Raw genomic sequence first — 24,216 nt, forward strand, 5'->3', positions numbered from 1 at the left:
TGACGAGGACTGACAGGGGGAGCTCAAAAATCAGGAGGATCTGCAAAGACATTTCTTTGTTCAACTGAAAACCTGTGGCCTTCAAAATCTTGAGGATCCCCAGAGAGATTCCATAAGGAGGCCCCCCTTGCCGCTTGTTTGCCAACCTCATTTAGTAGAACAGGAGACCGAGATTTGTTATCTTGGCACAGGGGAGCTGCACAAGCGTATTATACGAAGAGGTGCCAGTAATTGTGGTACGCATGTAGAGTATTTGAGAAAAATGTTTGATGATCGTTGTATGTCCATTAAGAGTTAGATTTGTGTTGACATTTTGAATGAACAATCAAGAGGATCGAGACTGAAGTGACAGCCCAATTCTGCATGGATTTACCGAGAGTGCCAACGTTAGTGGGGGGCACTGTAGCCAAACTAATGCCCTGGTGAGGCCTCGTCTGCAGTTTTGGTCTCCTCTTTCCAGTAGAAGATGAGCAGCACCAAAGGAGGTCCAGAGACGAGTGGCTTGGCCGATTCCAGAAGTAAAGAGGACTGACAGAAGGAGCCGAGCCGTCTCTGTTTAAGCAAATGGAGATGAAGAGGTGACCCGATCCAAGTGTTTCAGGTTAGCGGATCCCAGTTGCTACTCGAAAGTCGATTTTTCAAAAAGTTCACGGGAACTTTCGAAGGGCAGAATCTGCAGAGATGTTAGAAAGTGGGGTGGGTGACCAGGTGGTGCGGTGGAGACCTGACTTGATGTCATTTTGGAGAACTGAAGTGAAGCGGGTGAGCGGCCCGGTCTCATCGTCTTCATGTTCCTACATCATGGACGTTGCTGGTTCAGCTGCGTGTTGTCAGAGGATGGCGTGATGTCACAAGTCGAAACCAACCGGGCACCAGCAAACCCCACCTTTTGTTTCGACTTTCAGCGACGTAAACGCTATGCGGGGCGCGCCCATTTTACGAAAGAGAAAGAGAGAGAGAGAGAGTCGGGCACGACTAGTGAGGTGAGTTCAAGTACCATTCGAGAGAGCGCATTGTGGAACATTCCAGAACGGCAGCACCACCACAATCGTTGTCATGCCCACCCCCTTGTCCATGGTGTAGTGTTAAAGTCGATGCGTCCGCCCGAGTGTATTATTGCGGGTTGTTGGTTTATGGCTAACATTACATGATGGCTTGGAACATTTAAGCCACGCGAGGATTTCGAAATCCTTTACCTACATCTGCACAGAATTTGTATGCAGATGCCAAATCTCGTCTAATTTTATAAGAACTGTAATGAAAAAAAAAAAACACACATTTTAGAGAAAACAGTAGGGTTTTTGGTGGTAAAAAAAAGTAACAGCAAAAATAACATTTGCCTTTCAAAAATAAGCTGTAAAGAAATCCAAGTCGGAGAGCTTACAAGAAATGGCAATTAGGAGCAACTTGAGGTTTAAAAATAGGGACGACCAGATGGGCTAATTAATCCGCTTCCATCCCAGCTCTCCTCTCGCGCTGCGCCTCGGCTTTTGTTTGTTTTCCTTTTTTTGGCTGCTGTTGGATGCCAGCGTGATATGTGGACGACTTATTTTTAAATCTGTGATCAATTTAAACTGAGATGCTAAAGGGAGGACCAAAGAATACATAAATAAACGTTAATGAAAAACATAAACCATTCTGAACCCATTAAAGCTGACATCAGTGCCGTCTTTTTTTCAGTAAGCATTTTATTTTGGCTATTATTATTATTATTATTCATACTTTTCATAGCGCACAGAAAGTGGAGCCCCCTAGTGGCTGAAGTCTGGTGCTGTACGCTACTGGGTGGCAGGAACTGGCAGTCTGGAACTTGAGCTAATGTGCGGTGAAATGTTACGCTACTTAGAAATGAAAGGCGCTACATAAAGTCACGGTCAATTCTGCCTCTCGATATTTGAACAAAAAAGAGGACAATGACAGTAAACCCCAGGGCCAGAATTTACATCAAACGTTGTGGCCAATTGATGGACTAGTAAGATGAAAAGTGAGCAATGCTGTGAAAAAGTGTTTGTCCCCCTCCTCTGTTTGTGTGTATTTGGTACAGTTCAGTTTGGTTTATTTCTGTATAGCGCCTTTCAATAAGCACAGGGGCTGAGCAATTCAACAAGTTCTCCACTGAAATGTGAGTGCAGTGGATTCAAATGGCACCCTGACCCCTTGAGTTTCTGCACACTTTAATGCGCTCAAGTTAATTCTAAACCAGTCGTGCTACCCGTCTAAGACAGGCCGAAATCCGAACACCCAACGTAGACCTCAGTGTTAACGTTTGCAGTGCACCATTCAATGTGTACGTCTCTGTCGTATGCCATTTATTAAGGGACTCATAAAAGCGCTGTCAATATTTGTGATGCGCCATCTGTTGGAATGACAAATGCAATGCACATGTCTCTGCTGTATCTCATTTCTTTAGGGACTCGTAACAGCAGTGCTGATGTTTGTGATGCGCCATCTGTTGGAATGACAGATGCAATGCACACGTCTCTGCTATACAGCGGAACCTCGGTTCACAAATGTCTCAGTACACGTACAACTCGGTTTACGACCAAGAAGTTCACCAAACTTTTGCCTCGGTTCACGACCAGACACTCGGTATACGAACAAGCCAGTTTCCCTTTCAGTTTGTGCATGTTCAGTCTCTCCCTGTGCGTTTCCTGTGCAGCGAGCGAGAAAGAAAGCGCGACACACACACACGAGACAGAGGCGCTCCAGGCTTGTGAAAGAGACACACGCTCACACGAAAGACCGAGCGAGCGAGAGATGGAGGGCTGGACACATAAGGTACAAAAGGCTTGTTTTTGTTTCCAGTTCTGTTTCCAGCGATCGGTTCATAGCGTGTGTATTGTTGCAATGTTACTTTTCTTGATGGTTTATTAAATTACGGATTTTTCAAATGTTCATTTTTTCCCCTGTGCTTAAAACTCATTAAAGAGTTTTTAGCGAGTGGTTCCTAGCACTGTAGCGTGAACTCTTGCAGTGTTCGTTTTCTCTGTTGTTCAAGGTTTTCTTAGTGTTATTCAATGTTTTTACATTTAGTTTACTATTACGAAGTGCATTCTATGGTATAATTAACTATATTTGTGCTTAAAAACAAAAAATATATATATATTTACATACAGTTTGTACGGTCTGGAACGGATTCATTGTATTTACATACAATCCTATGGGGGAAATTACTTCGGTTCACGACCACAATGGTTTACGACCAGAGTTTTGGAACGAATTATGGTTGTGACCCGAGGTTCCACTGTATGTCATTTCTTAAGGGACTCATAACGGCAGTGCTGATGTTTGTGATGCGCTATCTGTTGGAATGACAAATGCAATGCACACGTCTCTGCTATATGCCATTTCTTAAATGACTCTTAAAAGCACTGTCAATATTTGTGATGCGCCATCTGTTGGAATGACAGATGCAATTCGCATGTCTCCGCTATATGTCTTTTCTTATGGGTCTCAAAAAAGCAGTGCTGATGTTTGTGATGCGCCATCTGTTGGAATGGCAGAGACATGTCAACCAGACACACACGCAGACATGTATCCTTTGATTAAGGTTGACAGGCTGAGCTGCCCACCCAATATGAGCTGGAATTTAAACAATCACCATAGACCTCAGTACTGTATATTCATAGTTAGCATCTATTTGAATGTATTTTGTAAGGCATGTAGCAATAAAATACCTTGCACTTGTCTTTCCAGCTGCCAGAGCATCACAAACACTTGTAGTAGTTGTACTTGTTATTGTACAGTTTACGTACGTACTTTTAAGTATTACAAAATAACGATAATGATAGTATTACATGCTATTACACAGTAAGTACAAGATAATAACATCGAGTTAGTCTGTAATTATGTAAGTAGTAAGTACTGGGGACACCTAATCTGAAGTGGGCCCCTGATATTTCTGCACAGAACACTAAACAGATAAATATAGGAGATCCAGAGCATTAAGTCGGATTAAAGACAATAAGCCAGAGTAAAATACTACATTCAATATGAGAAGAAGAGCCTGAGCGAGTCGCATCATTTGTAATGTGACACACACCCACACACCTGAACATCTGGACAGAGAGGATGGGCAGAATTGTAGGTGACGTTCAACGCTTTCCTGTGCAGACGAGTTTTCAGTTGTTTTTTAAAGGAATGAATGGGGTCAGCTGTTCTCATTCATTTCGGGCGGTCACTCCAAAGTCTGGGCGCTCCGTACGGCTGAAGAGCCTGCTGTGTCACCCGTGGAATCAGAGGACCTCGGTGGGTGAGCGACGGCAGGAGCAGAGCAATGGAGGAGGTCACCGGCGCAGTCCGCTGCCTGGCCAGTTAGAGCTTTGTTGGGTTAGTAAAAGAATTTTAGATTCGATTCTGTGAGACACGGGGAGCTGGAACTGAGAATGAAGGGTCTGAAAACATCCGGGAATGAGCGACTCCGAATAAATCTGCAAATCTTTCTGAGACGGTCCTTTTCACTTTGACGTTATGGGTTACTGCGTGTAGGCTGAAGTGCGAAAATGGCAGATTTCAAATGAATTGGACAACACGATCGAGTGTGCAGAATGTCAAGGGGGGTCTCGATACTTTCTGAATCCACAGTGCAGACTGGGAGTCAAAGAAATGTCGAAACCTAGTGAAATGAACAGCCTCGACACACTGCTTTGATTAGAAAAGATGGCGGCTTTATAAACTGAAATATGGAAGTGATGTCATCAAGGGCCGGAACCGGAAGTGGCATCAGTCTGGGCGCTGGAAAAAAATGGAAGTGACATCAGTTTGGTTTATCAGAGCCAGAAGTGACCTCACTCTGGACCGCGGAAAACCAGACGTGACATCCATCTGGGCACCGGAAAAACAGAAGTGACGTCCGCCTGGATGCCGGAAACCAGAAGAGATGTCATTTGTGGGGTATCTGGTGGGTTTTCCCTTAACTGACATGCAGAGATAACAGAAATGGGATCAGTGCACCCTGGCACCCACTGGCCTAGCGGGTAATTACCTTGACTTGGCCTATTCTCACATGTCTGACACGGATGAGTAGCTTCTGATAAAATGAAATATTTGAGACAGGGAATCTGAGTGGACGTATTCAATTAGGTGGGATACACTTTATTAATCCCAAAGGGAAGTGCAGATGCATTACAGCAACAATGACACCGACTCACGGGACAAATAATACGGCCAGTCAGACTAGCTAACTGTGAAAAGGCGCTATATTAAAATCATTGTGTCACGTTTTTAATCCTCCCTACCTGACCATGAGGGAGTCTCCTTACGGTCCTGCCTTGTACTTGTAAACCGCTCTGGGAGAGTCTTCACTTTGGAAAGGCACTATATACAATTAGTGTTTGCCTGTTCAGTTCACCCGACTGGCCGCCAGTGCGCCAGTCTTAGTGAGTCACTTACCCAGTGGTGTGTCACACTTAAGACATGTGTGGCCGTGTCCCCAGAATTCTCTGTAATGGTGGTAACTGTCCAAAGGCGCTATATAAACTCATTACCTCACTTTCTTAATCCTCAGCGCTGACCCTCCGTGTGACTCTGAGGGAGTCTCTTTACCCGCCTGTCCTGTGCCTGTAAACAGCTCTGTGGAAAGGCGCTATATAAGATCATTAGTTTCTCATTCAGTTCACACACCTTGCTTCCCATGTGTGACCTCCACAGCCAGTTGTCACATTTAAGACATTTTGAACTAAACATTCAAGACTGAGTCTTCAAAATCCTCTGTAATGGTGGTAGCTATAGAAAGGCGCTATATAAGATCATTAGTTTCTTGTTCGGTTCACACTCCTTGCTTCCCATGTGCGACTCTTAGTGAGACCCTTAGTGAGTCACCTACTCGGCCATTTCTCACATTTAAGACATTTTCAACTAAACACCCAGGACCGAGTCTTCAAAATCCTCTGTAATGGTGGTAAGCTGTAGAAAGGCGCTATATAAAATCACTAAGTTGCCTTCACAGCCCTCACCGTGTGATGCAGACTCAATCTCCTCACCTGGCCAGTGCCCCCATTATGGCACCTCAAGCTAATTCTTGTTTCTTTTCGGCCATATTTACAATTTTATTTTTGTTTTGTTGAAATTTCCGTTTTGGCTGGCAAGAAACTGCTGAACTTGCCCCCCAAATTGAGTTCTGTGAAGCCTTAAGTTCGAGAAAATCTGCAGTCACGTCTTTACTATTCAAAGCTGGATTTTTACCTGTGATTCTGTGTCCATATATAAGATAATTCAGGTGCCGACTTCTGGCGGGACTCTTTACAAAGTCGCTTAATCTGACATCTCTTGTATTGAAAAAGAATTGGAAACGTGCATTTATTAATTAGTAGTGCAGTTCTGCTGGATGGTGTTCATTATAGAAAGGCGCTATATATTCATTGGCTTCTTTTTAACACACACATTGTGCTTTGTCCTCAGACCCCGCAAAGCATTGAAGTTTGGCTTCTGCTTCAGTTCACAAATCTTTATTATATCAATACATTTTGTGAAATGTAGGGGGTGCTCATGAGCAGACTCCAAACTTTAACTACAGGCTCAGACCAAAGTCACAAAGTTAAAGGGTCTTACTCAGTACTGTCATTTTTTGGGGGGCTTCTGGGGTTTTAGCCCTTGAGCTCAGGCATCCAACCAACCCCTGATTAATGAGAGCCCTGCTGCCCCCAACTGTCAAGTGAACTTAGTCTTCTAGCCCCTGACATTCACAATCTCTGCCATTGTTCTTTGTGTTGCTCATTGACCCCCTGAACACTCAAAGGGGGTAAACCACCACCCCCAATTAGTGAACCATGTGAAAACACCACTTGGGACCCCCCTTTTTATTCACTTTATGGGGGGGAGGGGTGCTAGCGACTCCCCAGCTTTACTGTTCAGGATGATCCCTAAATGATAGGTGGTGGGACAATAGACCCCTCTGTCCATTTAAAACAACAATAGCATCTCACCACCCTCAGTAAGTTTCTGTACAATCTGACCGGGTGGTGTTCACAGTAGAAAGGCGCTATATAACACTTCATTAACGACTTTCTCACATCACCTCCCAGACATTGTGCTTTGTCCTCAGACCCCCTAAAGCACTGGAGTTTGGCTTCTGCTTCAGTTCACAAATCTTTATTATATCAATACACTTTATGAACTGTAGGTGGCGCTCATGTGCAGACTCCAAACTTTTAACACAGGCTCAGGACCAAAGTCTCAATGTAAAGGGTCTTACTCAGTACTATCATTTTTTGGTGGGCTTTTGGGGTCTTATCCCCTGAGCTCAGGCATCCAGCCCCTGATTAGTGAGAGCTCTGCTAAAAGTTGTCCAATTAACTTAGTCTTCTAGCCCCTGACATTCACAAGCTCAGCCATTGTTCCTCCTGTTGCTCATTGAGACCCTGAACACTCCAAGTAGGTTAAAAAACTAGTGAACCATGTGAAAACACCACTTGGGACCCCCTTTTCTATCCATTTCAGTGCTAGCCACACCCCAGCCTTGTTGATCAGGATGGTATCTAATGACAGGTGGTGGCACAATAGACCCCTCTGTCCATTTAAAGCAACAATAGCATCTTGCCACCCTCAGTAGGTTTCTGTACAATTCGACTGGGTGAAGTTCACAGTAGAAAGGCGCTATATAACATTTCATTAGCGAGTTTCTCACATCACCTCCCAGACATTGTGCTTTGTCCTCAGACCCCCTAAAGCACTGGAGTTTGGCTTCTGCTTCAGGTCATAATATTCTTTATTATATCAATACACTTTGTGAACTGTAGGGGGCTGCACCGCACACCGCATTCTGAGCCCAACTTTTCTTTCTGGTCACTTTCTTCTCACTCCTGTCCACCACTCTGGATCGACCCATTGCCGGATGGGCTCTCCCCACCAATGGAAGGAAGCCATTTGAAGTTACTAATGGTAGGTGCTCCATTTGTGGGGTCCTTGATGATGTCACCAAACACCTCACCATTGTGCTGTACTGGCTGTCCTGTCCTGTGCCCCCTCTAAAGCTAAAGCACACTGCCCCCTAGAGGCCTACTTAACAGCTTCTTCAGTATATATCAGAGTCCTAAATGACCCCATTCTGGGAGGGCAGTGCCCCCCGTTGGCTATAAATGGGGTTGCTTTGATAAGTGGCCAGCCAGCATATTAGTAAAGTGTGACTTGATATAGTGCCTTACACGGTGAGCGCTATGGCCCTGCACATTCCGTAGCATTTAGAGAGTTGACTCGTAGCCAGGCCGCAATAATAAACTCCATGTTGATTTCAGCTCGAGAGCTCACAATGGAGCTTTGTGTTGGGCGAGTCCTCTACGCAGTTCGCCATGAGACGCCCTCTCTTCTCTCTGCTGTTTTCTGTACTGCAGCCGTGACTCATCTGGAACAAATTCAGATTGTTAGTGCTGCGATTTTTATGATTAATCTGTCAGTGCTGCCCCTTGCAGGCGTGTCGGGTCAGAGGGCCATTATGGGCAGCGAAGAGGGCAGCGGCGGGACAGCCCGTGTCCTGCATGAGGCAGCCAACAAGGCCGACCTCCTTCTGTCGAGAGTGAGCTTCACTGAGGTCTGGAAAAATGACTTAGAAATGTGGGTGGCACAGCGGTTAGAGCTGCTGCCTCCAAATTCCAGGAAGCAGAATGGAGTTTACCCCAAATTAGTGAGTGGGTGGCCAGTTAGTTGGTGAGTCCCATAGCTTGGGTTCAAATCCCTCACCTGCTTGTAGCCCACGTGGAGTCTGAATGTTCTCCCTGTGTCAGAGTGGCTTGAGAATTACAAATTGGTGGTGGGGTGGGGGGGTGACCTCTGTGAGGGGCTGCCTTCCTGCCTCACACCTAATGCTGACAGAACTGGCCCCAGCACCCTGCACCCATGGACAAAAGGGGTTACAGCGCCACCACTGGCCGACTTACTGCGTGTCATTGACTGCAAGACAGGAAGTCATAATAATAATGATTCGACATTTCATTTTTGATAATGCAATTTTTATTCAAGGTGTCCTTCAATATATAGTGCCTTGAAAAGATGATTTACTGATTTGCAGCATCTGGGGATACTGGGCAGTGAATAATAAAATAAAAATGTAGTATTTTGTGATAGCACATTTACAGAAGGTGTTATGTAAATATAGCACCTAGACTGGATGATTTCTGTATCTTGGTATGTTGGTCAGTGATGTGCACACAATATATAATGAGAATTATAAATATAATTTTTATCATCCTTTTTTTATATGAAAAGTGTTATTAAAATATTTATTATTTAAAATTTGAAAGGCACAAGATTTTAAATATAGTGCCCTGACCAGCCATTTTATGGCATCTGGCTATCCTGGTCAGAGTTGCCAATGCAGTAAATAACAAACCAAAAATGTAGAATTTAGAATATTAATTGGTGTTTTTGTTAAATACGACACCCTGACTAGACAGTTTATTGCATTTGGATATTTGTCCAAGCTGCTAATACAGTGAATATAAAAATAATAATAATAATAATAATAATAATCTGTGATTATACAATGTTTTATTTAAAATAAAGTGCCTTGACAAGTTAATTTATAGCATCTTTGTATCTTTTTTGTTAACATAGCACCTCTTCAGTAGATGGTTTATAGCATCTGTGTGTCTTGGTCAAAGTTGCTATTGCAGCAATAATAATAATAATAATAATAATAATAATAATAATAATTAGTTTTGGGATAGCATTATAAAATGTGTTATATAAAATATAACTGTAAAATGTATTACATCTGAGTATCCTTGTAAGATTTACCAGTACAGATGATGATGATGACGATAATAATAATAATAATAATAATTTTGTGTTCATATTATTATAAAAGGTGTTCTTTAAATGACAGCACCTTGGCTGGTTGATTTATTACGTCCAGACACTGGTACTCTCTGTGGACAATCCGCCAATCAAAACACAGCACTTGCTAAAGCCCGCCCTTTTGACGGTGACGAGTGAAAGTGACAGTTTTCATTTCAGGTCTTATTTCGTGTTACGTGCTGTCGTCACTAAAATGAATAAATGGAAAAATAATTACATTGAAAAAAAGCAACAACAAATATATATTGTGAAACATTATTTATTGTCACATTTCACTGTACTTTAATTTACCTGCATATTTATTGTATTTATTTTCTTGGAATTTTTCCCTCATAGTTTTCAGTGTGATTGTTATTTTAATAATTAATTTATTAAGTGAAACTACAGGAAAGAATCAGAATTTGGTTGGCATTATTATTATTATTATTATTTATATCATTATTAATATCTGCGGAGGGCTGGCGCCCTGCCCGGGGTTTGTTTCCTGCCTTGCTCCCTGTGTTGGCTGTGATTGGCTCCATCAGACCCCCCTGACCCTGTAGCTGGATACTGGATGGATGGATATTATTTATTTTATTATTATTATTGTTAAGGTTTTCAAATAACGTCATTTCTTAAACCAGTCATCCTTTTGGTTTATAGAGGAGCGTGGACTGCAGCCCAGATAGAAGTCATTCCATTGCACCTCTGGGGGTCTTTTGTGCCCACTGCTGACAATACAAACCACAGGAGTAAGGAGAGACGCATGTTTTGAACGTCACAAAGAGGAGTGAGACTCATCTGTCTGCTGTCTTGGGTTTGATGTACTAAGACAGAATGGAAAATCCAAACTGTCAATGGCGGAGACTGTGGCCATACGCACCATTAAACCTTCATAGAGCGGTGGTGCAGCTCGCTGTGGGCTGTCAGATCACAACTGTGCTGGGAGATGGGCACTCGCTCGCTCGCTCGGTTGGTCAGAGTAACAGGGGCTGTGACTTTCCGCTGTGTAATTTGAGGTGACTCAGCGATGAGATCGAAGATGGGCCCCACGACGCCTCATCTGCCATCGTCTGGCTCCTGCCATGCACCCAGTGCTGCTATGATAGGCCGTGCCACCCCCTCGCCCTAAATTGAAGTGGGCTCTGAAAATCAATGATTAAAGTTGAACACAAAACAAGTTTAGAATATTTGATGGATTGTTTAAGGGGGCGACTTGTTGTCCAGGTTGCAATTCACCATAAAATAACTTTGTGCATAAATGAGCTCAATTACAGAATTAGAGCCGAATCTGCCAAGCCGTGCATGTGGGCTGTAATTGCTGAAAATTATGGATGACTAACTGAAGAGCTGTCACTGTGTCACAGATCTGGCCGTCAAAGTATTGTTGAGAAGAAATCCAAAGTTGTTCTGTGAATTGTCTCAGGTGGCACAACGTGACTGGGAGGACAAGAACTGTCAGCAGGCTGCTTTATCACAGGCGTGCCATACAAACGCACAGCAGGAGGAAATCAGGAAGCGATTTCCACGCCAACGTGCACAGAATAAATGCCCATGTTGTGTGATATTAACGTAAAGAAATGTCATTTTCTTGTGTTGATATCATGCAAATAGATAGAAACCTTAGACAGACATTGGCAGCTATGCCAGTGGGCAAGTGTGTAATTTCAGGTAGAGTCCAAAACATGTTGGGGTGCCAGTGGGGTCGCCACTTTAAATTTTTGAATATGTAAGTCAAAATTTAGAGCATGAGGGCCATAAAATATGGAAGCAAAACAAACCGGCCTTCTTGGTTTGGCTCTGGAGAGCAGGTCTGTCACCGGGAGCTCCGAGTAATTGAGACGCCGACATCAGCAGGCGGTGGACCTTTATAAGCTGGAAGGGGGAGGAGTTATTCTCCCCTCAAGGCGTGTCCTCTCACTGCTATAGAGGAGGGGAAAGAAGCAGGAGGCTGTCAGCGACAGCGCCCCCTCTCACCCCAAGGAGGTATTGCATACCTGTGAGGAGCCTTGAGGGTCTTCGTCTGACACACAATAATAACACACATAATACACAACACACACATAATAACAAGTTCTGTCCAAAACAACATTTCACGCACCAGCAGCCATTTTGTGAGTGTAATGGCCAGGCTTTGGCCTGCTTCTGACTGACCTTAGAGGCCTGCCTATGGGTCACAAAAAAGAAGAAAATCCAGTTTGATACCTGTAGGGAGGGTTGAAGCAGGCTGACATGGCAGGGGGGCGCCCTCGGAGACTCAGGACAGGCAGTGGAATTAAGCGTCATTGTATGGCACCCATACAATGGGCACCTTTTAACTTGTATTACAATTCTTATCATTTTTCATCTGACTTCTAGCATTCCATTGCTCTAGTCCTGCCTCTAATTTTTTCTACCAATCAGATGCAGCCTTAGGGGTGGGCGGGGACTATAGGTCCAGTTACGTCAAACGCTGTTACCTTTATGTGTGGACTGTAGAAACTTGTGCAAGAGTTTATTATCATTTTTTTAAAAGTACTTTATTGAAACAAAAAAATATAACAAGAACAAACATTAATACATCAATATATCCAACCATCCATTTTCTAACCCACTGTATCCTAACCACAGGGTCACGGGGGTCTGCTGGAGCCAATCCCAGCCAACACAGGGCGCAAGGCAGGAACCAATCCCGGGCAGGGTGCCAGCCCACCGCAGGCCTTATATACATTATACACTATATACATTGTGTTATAGGGAGTTGCATCTTCACACCCACACACAGTTATCATATAAATACTTTATATTTTCTCATCTCCTCCCCAGTGTCCTCCTAATTTATCTACATAATAAATAATTACATTTTAATTTAATAAATACATTTTAATCAAAATAATGTTAACATACACCCGATTTTCTCATTACAATATTCAACTACATTTTTTGGAAGGTAACAGGCGGACTTTATCAAAATATAACTGGAGAAAACGGGACACGCAGACCTCAAAAGCGGGGGCCCCACTTGCCACCCCCAAACGTCGCTCATGCCACCGGTAATTCTTAGCTGAGGGGGTCTCAAAGCCCGCTCTGTCCTTCTTATCTGTTTGGTAAGGACTTCCCTTGCTTGCTGCTATAATTTACAGCCAGAGAGTTGACATTCCCTCCCTAAGTGAGGCGGCCCACCCTTCTCCGGCTCTCCAGCACGTCTTACCTTTGGCTTAACCCTTACACTGCCGCACCAGCTATAGTCGCTTCCCAGTGCAATTTGCCAGCTGATCAGTCTGTGCCGCACATTCATTGAGCAGCCAGCGCATGACCACTGGCGCCCCCTAGCTGTCTTTGGGATTCAGCCGCTGCACTGGACTGGCCTGTGAGTGTCAGCGTTGGCTCTGTGTGCTCACGTGCAGCCAGTTGAAGCGCAGTTGGCACGGTGATTTATTGAATTTCATCAATGGTGTCACTTGTACCTTGTGCATATAATAATAGATTGGTGCAGTACATTTTTTTTTAGCATTTTTACAGTTCATTGGCAGGGTGTAAAATGGTCAGGGTTGCAGTAATTGTAATGCTCTTTGCATGAAAACAATATGTGCTCCATTAAAATGTCACTTTCTCTTGATGAATTGTGATGTTTCCTTAAAAAGGGCAGCAAAAAAGTATTTGGCATCCAGGGGGGTGCATTAACCCCCCAAGTATGTGGCAGTTTAAGGGTTAATAAACTGTTGGTGTTTTCTGGCTCATATAGAATAATAAAAAAAAATATGTAGACATAAATCTTTTTATTCCTTAACTATTACATCTTAATATTTGGTAAAATGTGGCATCTACTTTTCTCATGTGCTTGTAATACTTTTCTACTAGGTGTGAATTACTAATTTTGAGAATACGGTTTTCGATTGCAGCAGTGGGGAGTATGCACAATGCCACATGTGGCATTTCAGAGTGCCATGGTGGTGCAGTAGGTGGCGCTGCTGCTTCAGAGTGACAAATCAGGTACAAGCGTCTCAGCTGCAGTATCAGAGAGCAATGGCTGCTGCCATCAAATTTGGAAAAAGGCAATTTTGGTAATAATATTAACAACTAGCTGTCCCCCCACGGCTCCGAGACCCACGTAGTAGTGAAACAGGAGAAATTTTTAAAATCCAAAAAAAAAAAAATGTAATTATTTGTATTGAGAAGAATTTAAATTGATAGCTTTCGTATCCAAGGGCCTCTTGATATATATATACAATATTTTTGGTTTTGCTATCGGTTCGAGAATGTAGCTGTGATCTCTTTGACAAAAATGTAAAAAGTTGGCAAGATATCTCTGGGCCAAACGGAAGGTAAGTACACTCTAATGTCAAACGTCACCACTTTATCTGATGGTGTTCAACTCTGAGGGGAGAGTGACCCCCCGTGTGGGGAGAAAAGCACATGGCTGTGATATCTCTGGCAATCAGCAGCCACCCTCTAAAACACACAGAGCTCTGAGCTCTCTCTCTAAAACTTCAAACGTTACTCCTTAACAATCTCTAGATGGTAAAGTCTGCTGAGCAAACGGGTATCGCTAGCTAAGCAGAGGCAAGGTGCGCTCCAACACGTGGTGACTAGTAGAGTGACTCAAACGGAGGGTGGCACTTGAGTGAGGAGGGCCCCACCCAGCTCCCTACACCTGTGATCCCGCCTCTCTCCCTACTCCAGAGGTGCCACCTCCTTCCCTACACCTGAAGTCCCACCCCCTCCCTACTCCTGAGGTCACGCCTCCCTCCCTGCTCATGAGGTCCCGCCTCCCTCCCTACACCTTATGCCCCACCTCCCTCCCTACTTCTGAGGTCACGCCTCCCTCCATGCTCATGAGGTCCCACCTTCCTCCCTACTCCTTATGCCCTGCCCAGCTCCCTATTCCTGAGGTCCTGCCCCCTCTCCCTACTCCTTATGTTGCCCCGCCCAGCTCCCTACTCCTTATGCCCCACCTAGCTCCCTACTCCTGAGTCCCGCCCCTTTCCCAACTCCTGATGTCCCGCCTCCCTCCCTACTCCTTATGGCCCACCCAGCTCCCTACTCCTGAGGTCCCACCCACTTCCCTACTCCTTATGCCCCCCTCCCTCCCTACTCCTTATGCCCCGCCCAGCTCCCTACTCCTTATGCCCCACCCAGCTCCCTCCTCCTGAGGTCCCACCTCACCCCTCCCCTGGGCCTGCAGCCTCTCTCTCAGATTCATGTGAATAAATCGGTGCGCCATCTAAACTTTGATTCTTAGAGTGAAGATGAGAGAAGTCGTAAAATCAACCTGAATGTTCAAGCAAGTTACAGATAAAAAAAAAACCCGATCTAAATTAGTGAATTAGTTCTCTTAGACATACAGACATTGGATTTTATATATAGAGAGAAGATATGCAGATCAAAGGAGAGTGTGCAGTCGAGATTTTTAACCTGTGCAGACAAAGACGTAGCAAAGCTCGGGAATTTTGACTGCGACACCTTAAAGTGTCTGGAGATGAGATAATCAAAGCCTCAGCGTCTGATGTCCGCCAAACCAGCAGGTCCTGCAGCTCTACCCAGGTGTGGCTTCCTCAGTTGTCTCCTTCCTTGGTTTTTCAGTTGTGGACTGTCGACACTGATGGTCAGAGGTGGGCTCATCATGGGCCCATCCAGTGTGGGGTGACTGGTCATTGGAATGGCTTAATGGTGTTAGCGTCCCCTTCTAGCCCCTGAGCCCCGGATTGCTTCAGTCCAGTAATTCTGCCCCATCCATTCCAGGCATCCTGAGTGAGTTTCTTTTCTGTTTTCGCTTTTTCTTTGTCACACACTGTTCGTCCCTCAGAGCCTCCTTGTCACCTGACTTGAATGCTCTTCTCCTTTTCTCATTCAGGAGACCTTTTAGCTCCTTAGTAGTCTGGAGCTTGGAAAACAGCACACTGTCTTTGTGGCTACCAAAGTTACTGCAGTGTAGTCAAGGATTCAGTGACTGAGACCCTCAGTGTCGTCCCCAATGTGGATGACACGTCAGTTGGAAGCTGTCATTCACAGCCATATTGGCCTCCAGGCTGCACTTCCTGCTGATGACCAGTTGCTGTCTAATAACGGGACTTGTAGCTGGGAGTGAGACGGGACGGGTTGGGCTCAGATCTGTCCAGTGGTGCCAGAGGTTTACTCTTAAGGGCCTCTTTAACTCTTGACAAGAGCAGGCCCTGCTTGTTATTTCCTTGAGTGGAACCTGTCGCAAACTGGTGGAAGTTTGTCATTATTTGTTCCAAGGTCACATGGTTGATGTCCCCTCATATTACCACTGCAGGGTCAGAATGAGTCATCATTAAAGTGTTGGTGACATGGTTTGGTTGCCGAGTGCCCATTGGCAGAAGGAGTGGCTGTGGAGTGTGCGTGTTCTCCCTTTGGCTGTCTGGGCTTTCTCCAAGCATGCCAGTTAGGCTAATGGCCACTGTATTTGTCTGTCTGATCACCCAGTCCAGGGTGTGCCCCCTGAAGCCACCAGTATTGACTTTGGCTCCACACAATCCGTGAATGAACTGTTCCTCCATTATCTTGCAGAGTACAATACTGAAGAAACGTTCTTCCTAATTCACTTCAGCAGACAGGAAAGGCAGCGCTCACTACTGACGTCTAGTACTCCTTTAAAAATGTCCGCTTACAGCAGCTGGAGGCCACGGAGGGGGCCATGAACTGTCTGTCACAACAAAGATGGGGCTGTGAGGCCAGGCAATTTGTCACAATAAGGCACAGAGTTTGACTTGAGCTCAGTGCCCCAGTCGGAGACGACATCTTGGCAGCTCGGGGAAGCCAACACAAACATTTCAACAATACAAATAACGGAGCCTCATTCCGTGTTAATTGTGCCTGTCGACGGTGTGAAGGACTAATGTGGCAAATTGTGGATGGCAAGGTGCCTGGAGTGAAAGCATTTACTGTTCTGCTGATGGTGGGCTGCACTCCACCGGCTGAGTAAAACGCTTGGTTCACTTTAAGATGTCTTCTTAACAAACATGTACTCTCTTAACATAATTCTTATTTTCCAGGGAGAACCCGGTTTGCCCGGTCTGGATGGGATGCCAGGTGCTAAGGTGAGTGTCATGTCTGCTTGGTTCTTACCAAGGCTACTTCTAAGTGTGGCGTTCATTTCAGATAAATGATTCCCAGTCTGCCTCTTGTAATTTTATTAAGCACTAGCTAAGTTGACTTGAAATTTATGTAATCAACGTAGACTACAGCATTAACATTTGCAGTGCATAGTCTATTGGAATGTGTAGTAATAAAATGCATTGCATGTCATTCCAACAGGTGGCGCATCACAGACATTTGTAGAAAATTAAAATGCATCTGTTGGATTGAGAAATGCAATGCCTTTGATGTTTGCCATTTATGATGGGCTCTGTAGAAGCAGTGTTAATGTTTGTGATGCACCGTCTGTTGGAGTCACAAATGCAATGCATTTTATTACTACAAATGTTTGTGATGTGCCAGCTGTTGGAATGACAAATGCAATGCATGTTTCTTTGCTATATGCTGTTTATTATGGGATTTGTAAAAGCAGTGCTGATTTGATATTTACAATGTGCCATCTTTTGGAAGGACAAAAACAATGCATTTTATTACCACAAATGTTTGTGATGCGTCATCTGTTGGAATGAGAAGTACAATGCATTTCATTACAACAAATGTTTATAATGTGCCATCTATTGGAATGAAAGATGTGATGTGTATGTCTTTGTTATTTGCTCTTTATTATGGGATTTGTAGAAGTAGTATTAATTTTTGTATTGCATCATCTGTTGGAATGAGAAATGCAATGGATTGTATTACTACAAATGTTTGTGATGTGCCATCTGTTGGAATGAGATGCAATGCATATGTCTGTTATTTGTCATTTGGTATGGGATTTGTAGAAGCAGTGTTAATGTTTGTGATGCGCCATCTGTTGGAATAACAAACTAAATGCATGTTATTACTACAAATGTTTTTGGTGTGCCATCTGTTGGAGTGAAAGATGTGATGCGTATGTCTTTGTTATTTGCCATTCGGTACAGAATTCAAGTGTGTATCTCTACAGCCCAGAGCCTCCTGCTGGAGCAAGTAGCAACTTTTCTTGGCCAGTTAGATCATAGAAACGTGTATTTCTTACTATTTTGATAGACCCATCTGGTCATCATAGTTCAGACATGAAATCTTGTCCGAATCGAATATCTTTGTCATTCACAATTTACTTACTCCTTGTTTTTTCCCCCAATAACAAAAAATCTTCTTTAACAACCCTGACCTCTTAAGTTTATTAATCTGTGTGATCTCTTTTTCATGACCAGATAGATCATGAATAAAGCGACTGGTGTCATTTCTAACGATTTTAAGAGAGCCAGTGCTGTACAGTCGTTTTCTTTTGACCGACCCTTCAGGTCATCATCATTGTAAAAGCCTGAATGAAAGTCCTGCCTTCGTGGTAACCCTCACCCTCACCAGCCTCACGTAGCTCCATTCTTACTCACTAACCAGAAATGGCCGATCTGCGTTAGCAGCACTGACCTCATATGTTTGAGTTTACTCAGCTTCTTCCTTGGCCACGTAGATCATTCACAGAGGAACAACGTCATTTCTTTTTCTTTTGATGGACCCATCTAGTCACCGTCACCACAATCCTGGTCTGCATTAGCAGCGCTGACTTCACAGCTTCTCTCTTCTCTACACGTTTTGGTTTTTCTTGACCCGCTTGATCCTGAACAGCTCACGCTGTGCTCTGTTATCATTTTAATGGACCCACACAGTCACCACGTGGTCTTCATCCACCCAAAATACTCAGTGCTGTTTGGTGTCATTCTTTGCATTGATCCGTCTGGCCATCGTAGTTCAAACCTGTCCGCATTGTTCGCCTGCTTCGCCTCTGTCGTTAACACTGGATACTCGGGTTTAACAATCGGAGTCTCCTGATCTTTCTTTTCTTGGCCGGACAGATCATGAAATGGTCAGTGGTGTCTCGTATTATTATTCTGATAGACCCGTCTAGTGACCGTCCCCTTAATCCTGAAGTGGTAAAAATGGAGTAAAAGAAAGCTCAGTGGTGTGCGGTGTCATTCTAATCATCGTAATTATACAGGATGAGCGAAATGAAGTACCCCATCTCTCAAGGTCATTACTCGAGGTAGTAGTCTGGGGGGTCCTTTGATCGGCGATCCCTTGTCGTTTTCAGTCGGCCACACGCCTTGGTCCGGTGTGCACCGTTGCTTTCGATGTCCAAGCGACGAATCCATCATCGCTACACAACGCACCTTCTGAACGCACTTCAGCATTCCTCCTAACGGTGTGACGTCCCAAATCGGCAAACAATTCTAAATCTAGACAGATGGGTGTACAGAAAATTTCAAGGCCTTCCTCGGACTCTCCGAACGCCTGAACACATCCAAGCTGTAAGTGAAGCCATTGTGCAGTCTGCTAGACGCTCAGCGTGCGTCTGCCTTTGGCATTTCCAGCACTTCTCTGATTTTACATGAGGACCTTCATTTCTATCCATAATACACAATGATGGCAGTGCAGGAACTCACTGAGAGAGACTGGCAGAGCCGTAGAGAGTCGTGCGCCAACATTCTGCAAACCGAGATGCCATCGTCATGTGACATCAGCCACGAGGCACATTTCCATTTGAATGGTGGCATAAATAAGCAAAACTTTGGCTATTGGGCTGAAACCAACCCTGGTGAACTTCATCAGAGACTCCCGCACAGCTAACACACGTGTTACAGTTTGGGCAGAATTTGACATTGTAGGCCCTTATGGAGGGGTCAACGGTCACCGTCACTTCAGAACGTCACATGGAAATGCTGGAGAACTGGAAGAGATGGATGTGGTGGACGCCTGGAGTGACAGCTCATATGGCCCGCGCGGAGATCAATGCATGTTTTCCGGGAGAGAAGCTGATCTCCCCGCGCGGCGATGTCGGAGACCCTGATTTCGTTCCGTGCAATTTCCTCTCAAGTCGAAGGTCTACACACACCGACCTCAAAACCTTGGAAGTCCTCAAGGACGCTACTCGCCACGAAATTGTAGAACGAGTCACGCGAGCGTTCAGAAATCGTCTCGAAGAGCGTATCGCTAATGACGGCCACCACCTTGAAGATGTCATTTTTTAAACACAGTGAACCGAATCTTTTCTGTATCCCCTTTCTTGTGTCGTAAGGAAATTCGTTTTATTTTGAAATGTGGTACTTCTTTTTGGCTCACGATGCACATGCTAAATTCAAATTAAAGTTACATCGTTATATCGATATCTCGCCCGTCTCACTTGGCTCCATTTAAAAAACTGAACTACGTTCGCAGCGCTGACCTTACGTGAGTTTATTATTCAGTTTGAGTCTGCGGATCTTTTTCTTTTTTTCTTGGCCTAGTAGATCATTAACAGAGTAAAGATGGTGTTTCATTTTATTTTGTTGTCGTACTCCTCATTGTTTAGCTACGTCCCTTTTGATCGCCTTTTTTGTTTCCCGTCCAGATAGATCATGAAAAACGTCCCATGGCGTCTTCTGTTTTTACGTCAATAGGCCCATCTATTCGCCGAGTTGTCAAAAACTTGCTCAGCAGTAATGTCTTGTTAGTGTTCGCCTCTTTGGCTTCATCGCTTCCTTGAACCCTTAGCTCCTTTTGTCCTGCTAACCAGAAAGTGAATGATCTGTGACTCTCTGTGCAGCTCTGACCTCATGGCTTTATTAGCCTGCTGATCAAAACTACTTTAATGGGCGTGGCAAAGGCGCTATATAGGCGCCTATCCCAACGCAGACCCACACCGGAGACACCTTAAAATTAACAAAAAGAACTTTTATTTTTCTTCACCTTTGGGACATGTCTTCCGTGTCCCACAGGCACAACACAGTCCCAAAAGAAAGTCACTGCAACACACTCTTCTTCCTCCTAGGTAGCTTCGTCCTCCTCCTCCCGACTCTGGCGCCTCGAGTAGTGGCTGCAGGCTCCTCTTATAGCACCCCCAGTCCTGCCCACACGGGCTTGTTAAGCCACACAGCTCCCCCTGGCGGTGGGATGAGCTCCAGTGTTCCACCATTGTGGCCCCGATGCAACCCAGGGGGGCTGCCACCAAATGTTCCGGGGGATGTAGTGTGCATCCTGTTGCTGCTCCCCCAGATCCAGTATCAAAAGGGGAGTCTCGGACAGGCGTGGGTCCCAGCCACCCGCGCAAAAAAAAAAAACAAAAACGAAATTGGTGACACAAGATCCCCGAATTGCGAAACGAGATGAATGACTTGTAACGAGGCTAAGAGCTGCACTTTCATCCTGGAATTGTCTCTCGTTATTCCAGTGAGACGCGGCCAGCTCACCGAGAGGGGCGAGTGCCAGACAATGCGTCTCTGGATATGGAAGCATTTATTTCAAATTACGCTCTTAAAACAAAGGCTTTCGGCGAAACCCAAAGGGGATTCTTTGAAACAATGTCAAAAAGCAAGATTTTTTTTTTAATGCAGCACACACTTTGTGCGACGGATCAAAACCTCCCCTGATCAGAATCAATTATTGTCCTTCTCTGTGCTCAGCATTCCTTCCTCTCCCTCCGTGTTCATTACTTTTCTTTTGTTTTAACAGGGTGAAATGGGAGATCAAGGTCAGAAGGTAAGCGCCGACCCCAAGCTTTTCAATTTACGGTGAGCTCACTTGTTTTTTTTGTTTTTTTTTGCCTCGGCGGATTTCACATCAGCTTCTGTGTTTGTCTTCTTCACCTGCTGTTAAACATTTTCAAATAATGGACTCAATTAGGCTTACGAGAAGGCGGGCTGGAGTGGGATGGAAGTGTTGGGTTACTAGAAGAGGATCTCGCTGACTCATCAGCCACTTGTTTCCCCGCGAGGTTCCACTCGAGTTCCGCGTTTGGAGCGTCACATTCGGTCTGTTTTTATCATCAGTCTTGTCGGCCTTTGAGTTGCAGCCAACGAGGTGCAGACTCTTATTACATTCGATGGCTTACAGGTGCAGATTACATTATTATTGGTCTAAAAAAAATAATAAATCAAAACGCATTTTGATTGGAGTGTGCAAGTCCGTTGAAAGAAAATTCCATCAGTGTGCAAAAGTTTAGGCCCCCCAGATTGAATGACGTGTTTTGTTGGTTTTTCTAAGTGAAAAGAAGTTCACGAAACCTCTGGCGAGGAATAAACTTGAATAAGAGACATGTATGCAAATGTTAGTATAAAATGACTATTTATGTGCTGAGTTGAACTGATTGGAACAAATAAAATGATGAAATTGGGCAGTGTGCAAAAGTGTAGGCCCCCCAAATTAAGTGATCTGTTTTTCCCCAGCGGAGAAGAAACTTGAGCATGACACATTTATAAAAATGTTAATGTCATACACTTACGATTTATGTGCTAATAAATGTAAATATAAAATAATAAAATTGGGCAGTGTGCAAAAGTGTAGGCCAAATTGGATTTTATAGATCAAAAAACATTTCACAATAATCTCACATAGGATCAAATTTAAGCATTTCTACAGATGTGTTGATCATTTATGTGCTGAATTTAGACCACAAACCACCAGAGTGTGTGCTGCCTCAGCTTTAGGGGGAATCACACTAACTCAACCTCTCTGGGAGGGTCTATGCCAGGATACTAGAATATAAAAGGGGCCCATTTGTTAGCTGAACCTCTGATTCAGGGTGCAAATTGCAGATTTCATCCCATACTTCTGGAATGTTCATGGGAGTATAACCAAATGGCTTATAAACGTTTTTTTGGATTTGGTAAAAAAAAAGGCTTACAACTGTGTCACGCTGTATTGGATGAATTTGTTCCTTGAATAAGCAGAGTCCTGCCTCAAAAAATGTAATTTTTTTATCCACTCAGGTTCATTGTCTCTATAATAGCATTTTGTCCAAAGGTTGGATTGTCTGAGGCCATTCATTGTGTGGATATTGAGAAGGGGGTTCATTCTTTTTCATGTAATCAGGGTCTGCAATCTGCTTGCTATTCAGCAGATGCTGATCTTCTTCCTATTATGGTGTTGTTTGTCATGTAATCAGCTTCTGCGATTTGTTTGATGCTCAGCAGATGTCACTGCTCTTCTTCTTATTATTATTATTATGGTCTTGTTTGTCATGTAATCAGGGTCTGCAATCTGCTTGCTATTCAGCAGATGCTGATCTTCTTCCTACTCTGGTTTTGTTTGTCATGTAATCAGCTTCTGCGATTTGTTTGATGCTCAGCAGATGTCACTGCTCTTCTTCTTCCTATTATGTTGTTTTCTTTGTAATGTAATCGGCTTCTGCTTGATACTAAGTAATTGTTGCTGCCCTTCTTTTTTTTTTTTTCCTCCACCATTTCAATTTCTTGATCACTGTGCTGGAATAAATCCACAACCACAGGTCACTTTGTCAAATGTATTCATTCCCCAGCACCTGATAAGCTTTCGATTAAGATCAAGATGTGGGTTCTACCTCCAGTAGTGTGTGAGTAATCGTGTGACCCACAGACAGACCTTAGCATTTACGTAGCATGTATATACTTAAACAAACACAAGGGCTGTTTGATAAGTTTGCAAAATTTCTGTGAGATGGCACCAGAGTGGTGATGTCATGGCTAGCAAGTGCCACTCTTCAAATGAAGTCAGGCCAAATTTCATCCAGCAGTGACACATTGTTTATGTTCTACAGATGTTTGAAGTGATTTTTTTCCCCCAAATACAGTGTTAACTTGCCTTTTAACCTCATGACCCTCATATACAGTATACTGTATATATATATTTATATATATTATAACACTAGAGGGCACTGTCGCTACTCTAACCCAACACACAGACACTGACAGCACGAGGTAAAAGCACCAAGAACACTTTTTATTCCTATTCTTTTCATCACAGTGCTCTCTACCACCACAGCCACAAGTAATAAACAATTCAACTATTCGTTTTCTTTCTCTTTCTCCTCCACACCTCCCAGCAAGCTTTGTTCACCTCCACCCGACTCTGGCTCATCTGCTGGGTTCACATCAGTCCTTTAAATAGTCCTTGACCCAGAAGTGATTCTACTCTTCCTCCCACGGGAACTTGCCAGCACTTATGGGTCAGATGGAGAATTCCAGGTCTTTGATCAACCCGGAAGTACTTTGGGGCTTCCGTCGTCGTGACTTCCTAGTTCTTCTGGGCTATAAGGGAAGCATGACTCCCCAGGACTTCTCATAGCCCCCCATATGGCACCCAACAGGGCTAAGATACTGAACTCCAAGTCCCAGGATGCCATGTGGGTATCCGGAGCACCGCTACACTCCAGGGCAGCTGCCATCTAGTGTCTTGGGGGAGGCAGTGTTCAAAAGTAGCTGCCTTCCCCCATCCTTCCAATCTTTGGGGGTCCCGGCCGGGCTGAGCTGCTGGCCGTCCATCACATTATATATATATATATATATGTGTGTGTGTGTGTGTGTTTTACTGAATATGCTGTTTGTATACTGTATATATTTTGGCAGGAGGCTGGGGTTCAAACCCAGCTGGGAT

The 24,216-nt window shown here is 44.2% G+C and overlaps 1 protein-coding gene across 1 annotated transcript in view; it reads left to right on the forward strand.

Moving 5' to 3' along the window:
• The window catches only part of LOC120532231 (collagen alpha-1(XXV) chain-like), a 632,315-nt gene that overhangs the window by 507,971 nt on the left and 100,128 nt on the right, over positions 1-24,216 (forward strand). Inside the window, exons 12-13 of the mRNA XM_039758080.1 lie at positions 16,764-16,808; positions 21,319-21,345. Coding sequence (XP_039614014.1) covers positions 16,764-16,808; positions 21,319-21,345 — 72 coding nt within the window. The remainder of the gene's footprint in view (positions 1-16,763; positions 16,809-21,318; positions 21,346-24,216) is intronic.

This window comes from Polypterus senegalus, chromosome 7, assembly GCF_016835505.1.
Source record: "Polypterus senegalus isolate Bchr_013 chromosome 7, ASM1683550v1, whole genome shotgun sequence".
Classification (NCBI taxonomy): domain Eukaryota; kingdom Metazoa; phylum Chordata; class Cladistia; order Polypteriformes; family Polypteridae; genus Polypterus; species Polypterus senegalus.